At 56.5% G+C, this 7,212-nt stretch overlaps 1 protein-coding gene across 4 annotated transcripts in view; it reads left to right on the top strand.

Annotated features, from left to right (window-relative positions):
* Positions 1-6,456: 6,456 nt before the first annotated feature.
* The window catches only part of PDE2A (phosphodiesterase 2A), a 91,200-nt gene continuing 90,444 nt past the window's right edge, over positions 6,457-7,212 (top strand). For all 4 annotated transcript variants that reach the window (XM_030836172.2, XM_060303642.1, XM_030836175.2 and 1 more), the window contains exon 1: positions 6,457-6,762. In XM_030836172.2, the coding sequence (XP_030692032.1) occupies positions 6,692-6,762 (71 nt within the window). In that variant the 5' untranslated portion in view covers positions 6,457-6,691. The remainder of the gene's footprint in view (positions 6,763-7,212) is intronic.

Genomic DNA, 7,212 nt, shown 5'->3' with positions numbered 1-7,212 from the left:
CCGGTGGGCACAGCCTTCCTCCTCCGGGGGCCCCCAGAACCCCCTAGGAGGAGCTGCCAAGAGGCCCTGAGGAGGTGGGCCTTGTGCTGGGCCTGGTGCCCAGCACTGGCTGCCGTGCCCGCCTCCAGCTCATACCACCCCCAGATCACCCCCATCCTGACCAGCTCTCCTGCAGCTTCCACTACCACAGGTCACTAATCCCAGTGGGGTAAAATCTTTTTGCAAACACGAACTCCAGAGCTGGGGACCCTGAGGGCTCATTTATAGACTGAGGGCCAGAGAGGGCAGGGGTTTGCCCAGGGGCACGCAGCATGTCTGGCCGAGCTCCTGACCCTTAGATCTCAGTTCTCTCCTCTGGCCTCCCACCTTCCACTCAGATCAGCTGTCAGTGGGGCGAAGAGGTCAGTTCAGCCACCTGGGAGGTCTCCAGCCAGTCCTTAGTGTTGGCAGTAATGACGATGCAAATGATGGTCCTGATAAGCCCTTACAGAGGCACCCACCACCTGCTGGGCTAAGGCTTTGCATGTGTCGTTTTGTTTAATCCTTGTAACAAACCCTATAAAAAAGTTACTTTTTGTTCTCATTTTATCCCTGAAGAAACTGAGGCATAGACTTGCCAGTGTCAAGTGACTAGTAAATGGTAGAGCTGGAACAGGAACACAGGTCTTCCCCAGCCAGCGCGGAAAAGCCAAGGCTTTATGCATGGTTCCCCTCCCAGCAGGCACTCTTCTAAATCAGTGACAAACTGTGTTTTCCGTTCTGTCTTTCCTTCTGGAGAGAGTTCCTGGGGAAAGATCTGGGGCTCAGTCTAGGTCTGGCCTTAGGGTTTCGAGAAGTCAGGAGGTTTCTTTTCTAAGGTGATGGAGAGGGAACAGCATGTTTAGTCCTAGGGAAAACCTCCCTTGCAGTCCGGCAGTGCATAAACTAGTTCGCAATCTCCACGTTCTTTCAGAGTCCTGTCTAAACCCAGGCTGGAGCCTCAGGATGGAGGGAGAAGATCCTCCCTCCTGGGCCCAGACGCAACTTCTCTCTCGACCTTGATGGAGTCACGTTGCAGCTTCTTCCCTGCTGGCTTATGTAATCATTCAAATATAGCAGCTGCCTTTATCCCACTGAGTCGCACCCCCTCCTGCCCCCCCACTCAGGTGCAGGGAGTGACGAGGGGGAAGAGGTAGATTAGGGCTGAGTGGGTGGCTCGGGGCCTCCTGGTAAGGAGGATGCTAGTGTGCTGGATTGGAGGGTGGTGGAGGTGAGGGAGCTGGGCCAGGGCGGCAAGGAGGGTAAAACCTTTCCCAGAGTTGGAAGCCACAGAGTCACTCCTTTTCTGACCTGCCCCTGCTGAAATTACACATTCCTGGGGATCCCTTCCCAGGGTTACAAGCTGTATCTGCAGATTTCCCTCCCAGACCTCTGTCCAGCTGGAGGAGGAGAGGTGAAAGATTACAAGAGGAGGAGCTAGTCCAGTGGGGCAGTGACCAGCAGTCCTTGGTCATAGGCCCAGCCCTGCCCTTTACTCACTGTGCGACCTGGGTGTGTTTCTGCCCTCTCTCACCTGTTCCCCCATCTGTACAATGAGGGATTGGACTCTACTGGCTCTAGCACCTTATGCTGCCTGATCCGTATCCCAGGAGATGACCTCGACCTTGGGCAGAAGGCACTTCCAAGTGTCTGGTCCAGCCCCATCCTAGGCTGACATCCCTCTCCTCTCATCTGTGCCCACCCTAAGTCTGCCAATCTTCCTGGGCCAGTTCAGCACTCCCACCCCATCCATGGGGCAGTGTAGGTAGAGTGATAGGATTCTGAGCTGAGGGGCTGCCTCTCCCCTCCCTGAACTTGCTGTCTGTTCCACCACTTCACCCCCCTGCCCAGCAGGAACGGGGAGCTCACTGCCCCCACCTGAGGTCACCCCTTCCCTCATAGGGCAGCTTTGGCCGATCCTGGAATCTGAAGTAGGCCCACGATGAATGCCTCAGCTCTCAGTTTCTGCATCCCCAAAGCCACCTTCCTGAGATGTGGAAGAAGCCATTCTGGAGGCAGTGGTGACCTTTTGTTCCTTTCAGCAAAGGCCTTGTCACCCATGGTGTGGTGGGGTCTGTGCTTAATGTGGAAATACAGGGAAGTATGCCAGGCCCCTGCCAAGGACATGGTGCTCCTCTAGCCATTGTCCTTGGAGCCACAGTTGGCAGCTTCTGGCTGAGGAGGGGAAGGAGACGCACTGTGGGATGGTTCCCTCTGATGCTTTCCCCCACCTCCCTGCTGGGATCTTGCTGCCAAGACCCAGATGTAGACATCCTGGCGCCCAGCCAGAGGGAGTCACCCAGGAGTTTTCGGGCCAACCCTCCGTGAAACCGGTGTTCTGCCAATAACCAGCCTTCCCCCTGGAGAGCAGTGGGGTGTTTCATGCTCCACAGCCTCAGTCTTTTCCCTACAGGGGAGGAGAATTCCCACAGCAGATCGGTGAGGCCTGCACCAGCTGTGTCCTCACATCCACCTGCAGCCTCTTACTGAGGGCTTGCTCCAATGTGTCCTGGACTGAGCTCTGAAGTGCCCCATCTCATTTCCACGCTCACCTGTGTCTCCTTCTTACTTTCCTACCTCAACATTTCTTACTTGTATCTGGTGAGGCTGCCCAAAGGCTGGGGTCTGGAGCTGAGGTGAATAGGACTTCGGCCCGTCCTTGAGGAAAATGTGATCCAGTAGGAGAAAGGAGATGGACCTGAGCAGGGGGATGAGGTGTTGGGACAGGTGGCAAGTTAGGGAGGGGAGAGACAGCCAGGCATGCTCCGCCCAGAATCCAGTTACCCCTCCTGCCTACCCTGTCCCTGGTGGGTGGGGGCAGGTGTGTGTTGAATTGGCCTAGGAAGGCTGGGCCAGGATTTGGGATGGGCAGAGAAAAGGAAGACAGAGGGAAGTCAGCCTAGGAAGGGAAACAGACTATATACCAAGTCAAGGAGGAGGAAAGGACTAGCATGTGCTTAGGGACTAGACCCTGCGCCACCTGGAGCAGAGGGTGGAGAGGTCAGCCAGGGTCGATCATGAGAAACCTCAAATGCCAGGCTGAGGAGCTTGGCCTTTATCCTGAGAGCACTGGGAACCAAGCAAAGGTTTTGAGGAGGAGTTAACATGACCAGCTAGATGTCTTAGAAAGTCAGTGCTAGAGGCAGGATGGAGATGGAATAAAGGGATTGTGTTGGAGTAGGGGGCTGGAGAATGGGAGTAGGGAGTAGGGGGAAGGGGGAAGTATGGAGTAGGGAAGGGGGGAAGTATGCTGGGGCTCAGCACAAGGAGGGAGTGGATAAATGTGAGGGAATTACAGAGGGAGAATTGACAGGCCTTGATGACAGATTTGACAGAGGAAGTGAAGGAGAGCGAAGAGTCAGGGCAACTTTGAAGTTTCCAGATTGGGGATTAGACGTTTGCTGATGCCTTTGATAAAGACAAAAGATGTGTTGATGTTGAATATTTGAGTGTGAGGGGCTTGTGAGATGTTCCCAGAGGATATGTTGAGGAGGTAGCCTGTACTGGACATCTGGAGCTCCAGAGAGAGGGCTGGCCCACAGGGGGCACTCGGGAGTTGGGGTGTTGGGGGAGCGCTCCATGCTCCGTGGGGGTGGGGTGGATAATGAGGGGAAGCAGGGTCCGGTCCTCCAGTGAGGAGGCAAAAATAGGAAGAATCAGTGAGGGAGACAAAGGAGCAGCCGTCTGGAAGGGGCGAGTGAAACAGCCGCCTGGGAGGGGCCGGGGAGGACAACGAGAAGAAGACGCCTTCTTTGGCAGTGAGGAGGTAGCTGGAGCCTGCGGTCCTCGCGAGGCGGTGGGCGCGGAGCGGAGGCCGGATCCCAGAGGCTGCATCCTCCCGTCGCTTTTGGCAGCCACCCGCCTCCCAGGAACATCCTGCTTCCCACCAGCTCCCCAACAAGCAAAAAAATGATGTCTGCTGGCCGGCTGCGGGGCAGTGGGCCAGGGCGTGTGAACGCGGTGCAAGCTGGTCAGCACCCTGGAGAGCGGCCGGGGGCGGGGCCTGCGGTGGGGCGGGGCTTCGCCGTAATCTCACGGGGCCTTTGATTCCTGCACTGGCTGGTTTTGCAGGCCGGTTCGAGGTGGAGGAGTGAAGAGCAGGCCTGGACAGTCTCAGGCCTTCTCTCTTTTCGGCACCTGCCCCCTCCCGACACTGCCTTGCAGGAACCCTACCCCAGCATTTGGGGCTGTTAACTCCCTTGGCGCCATCAATTCAGTCTCTTTAGGGGAGGGAAGGGGAGAGTGCACTATGTACCAGGAACTTTACGGACATTACCCAAACCTCACAACTCTTTGAGTTTGGAGTTTGTCACCCATCTTTCAGATGAGAACACTAAATTGAAGTTCAGAGAGGTGAAATAACTTGCCCAGAGCACATGGCAGAGCTGGGATTTGAACTTATACCTGCCTGGCTCTAAGTCCTGGAGTGCGCATAGTCCTGGATCTTGCACCTCATTCCTACAGACTCTTTACTTCCGGGGCAACTGTAGAGGCTGGTGTGGCAGTGGGGTGGGCAGGAGGCCCTACCTCCCCGCCTGACTTGCTTGAGCATAATCCTGGGAGATTTTTGAAGATGAGACCTCTACCATCATTTCCAGAGCAGGAGAGGAGAAAGAAGGCTGAGAGGCAAGTAAGGCCTCAATGCACCTGCTCCCCTCCACACCCAGGAGGCACCCTCCTTTGAATCCTCTGACTCAGCTTCTGACCGCCAGGCTCCTCAGGGCATGAAAGGGAGCTGTGAAAGGCCAAAACTGGACGTGGTCCAGGGCCTTGGCTTTCTGAGCCCGTAGAATGCCTTCCTAGCTAGCAGGCATGGAGGGGCAAGGTCCTAGGCATGGGCCAGGTTGAGGAAACAGTTTGCCCAGAGCTTTCAGAGATCTAAAATTCCACCTTCTGAGGCCACAGTGGGAAGCAAAGCCTCCCTCACATTTTCTTTCCTAACGCTTCCTAAGTCACAGACAACTGCTTTCTGTAGCCCTCGGCCTGGGCAGGCCTCCTGCACAAGCTCGGTCATTCCTGTCCACCCCCATCCCTGGACGCACCCACACCCCTCAGCAGGGTCAGGTTTCCACTCAGCCTCGTGGGCTTTTCTGCCTGGAGCTCGGTGTGTGCGGCAGCGGTTACTCCCCGTCACAGCTCAGAGAGCTGGGGTTACTGGTGAGGGTTATGTGTAGCTCCTCTATCCTGGAATACACCCCCTTTTCCTGGGGCCCCCTCTTTGCCTTAAAAAACCCAGCTGATATCCTCTCTTCTGGAAATGCTTGCCAACCACTGGGCTCCCTCTGGGCACCACAGACCCTGTGCTCCCCTCTGTCACACAGCAAGTACCCCCTTCCCCTTGCCTGGGTGCTGTTCCCAGGCAAGGCACCGTTGAGTCATATCTGATGAAGTTGGCCAGTGGTAGGTGTTCCTGAATGAATGATTGAATGAATGAGGAAGTTAGTGGTGGAACCAGGACTTGAACCCCCATCTCCTGCCTCCAGGTGTGGAGCTTTCTCTCCTCTGTCCAACAGGAGCTTTGCTGAGGCAGTTCCCTACCTGTCCCATTGCCTAAAATGCCCCTCTTCCATTAGGTTAACGCTTCCTCCTCAGTAGTCAGGAGTCTGTCTGCCCTCAGGGACATGGCAGAGGTGAAGCAGGCCCTCCCCTATGCCTATAGTCTGTGGACAGTGAAGCCATGTGGGGCATGCTGTGGCCTGGGTGCCACAACTCCTAGTAGAATTCCATGCTCATGCATCAGCTCCCACAGTGTCCGAGCTAAATAGAGCCCCCAAGAGGTGGACTCTGTGATGAGGCTTTGAGTCCAAAGACCATCAGCAAAAGCCCCCTGAGCCTCCTGTGTACCCAGCTCCATGCTGAGGATGCACCCTAGGACATGATACAATCCCAGCAAGGGAAGTCAGAGAATCCAGTTCTGCCAGGAAGCCCTGTGGCCCTTCCATACTTGAGGAGGGCATGGGGGTGTCGCCTTGCCCTGAGGGTCTGGGTTCTGTCTACCTGCCCCTCATACCTAGATCCCATCCTAGCTCACAAGCATTGAAAATGCCTCAAAATCCCTTATCCTCACATTTCTCTCTCTGGGATCCTCCATCAGCTTTCTCTCTCTCTCTCTCTCTCTCTCTCTCTCTCTCTCCATTTCCATGTCTTCCCCCCCCCCCCCCCCGTCTTTGTTCCTCTGTGTGTGTGTTTTCCCTATAACTCTGATCTTTTGTATTTCCAACTTGATCTCTATGGGGCTTTGATCCCTCGCTCCTCTCCTTCATGTGTTTCTCTACCCCTTCCTGTCTCTGTTTCTCTCAGTCTCTCCCTCTGTGTGTGAGTCTTTCTTTTCCTCTCTCCCAGCCGGAGCCTCCATCTACCCCTCCCTCCCTCTCTCCCTCTGTCTGGGCCTCTCTGTTCCTCCTCCCTCCTCCCTCCCCTTTCTGCATTACCAGACCTGCTCCAACCTCCTCCCAGAGTAAGCCTAGCGGCAGAGGCAGTGGCAGCCAGAGAAGCAGGAGCAGCCAGGGCAGCAGGGCTGGATTGGGGTGTTGAGTCCCGGCTGAGCCGGGGACAGGCCGCTGCTCTCGGTCCCCGTGCCTGCTGGGCCAGGCGCCCTGCCTGGAACCCCAGGCAGGGTGGACAGGGCGAGGTGCCACTTTAGTCTGGCTGGGGAGGCAGATGATGAGGAGCGATGGGGCAGGCATGCGGCCACTCCATCCTCTGCAGGAGCCAGCAGTACCCGGCAGCGCGACCGGCTGAGCCGTGAGTACTGTCGAGGGGCTGGGGTCCGGGTGAGTGGCTGCAGGAGGAGCCACGGACAGGGTCCTGGGAGTCCCTCCAGGGGGCTGGGGTTGGCGTAGAGCTGAGCCACGTGGTTGGATCGATCCTGCTCCAGGGCACCCTGTTGCTGGACTATAGCATAGAGGGGGGTCTCTGTGCAGGGCGGGGTTGCCTGACATCAACCTAGGGCGTGTTGGGGCTGGGGTCCCATAGAAGGGGATGGTGGCTACGGGAGGGCTTGATAATGAATGTGAACCATCCCTTCAGGGGCTGGGGGTGGGGGAGGTGTGTGTGTGTGTGTGTGTGTGTGTGTGTGTGTGTGTGTGTGTGTGTAGAGAGAGAGAGAGAACATGAATTATGAATGAGTGGCCCTGGAGCAGGAGAGGGTCTGGGGCAACTGCTCTCCATGGAATGAGGATTGGGATTCAGAGC

The sequence above is a fragment of the Globicephala melas genome, chromosome 8, assembly GCF_963455315.2.
Source record: "Globicephala melas chromosome 8, mGloMel1.2, whole genome shotgun sequence".
Taxonomy (NCBI): domain Eukaryota; kingdom Metazoa; phylum Chordata; class Mammalia; order Artiodactyla; family Delphinidae; genus Globicephala; species Globicephala melas.
The sequence above is the reverse complement of the archived record's forward strand: the minus strand, read 5'-3'. Positions and strand labels throughout refer to the sequence as shown.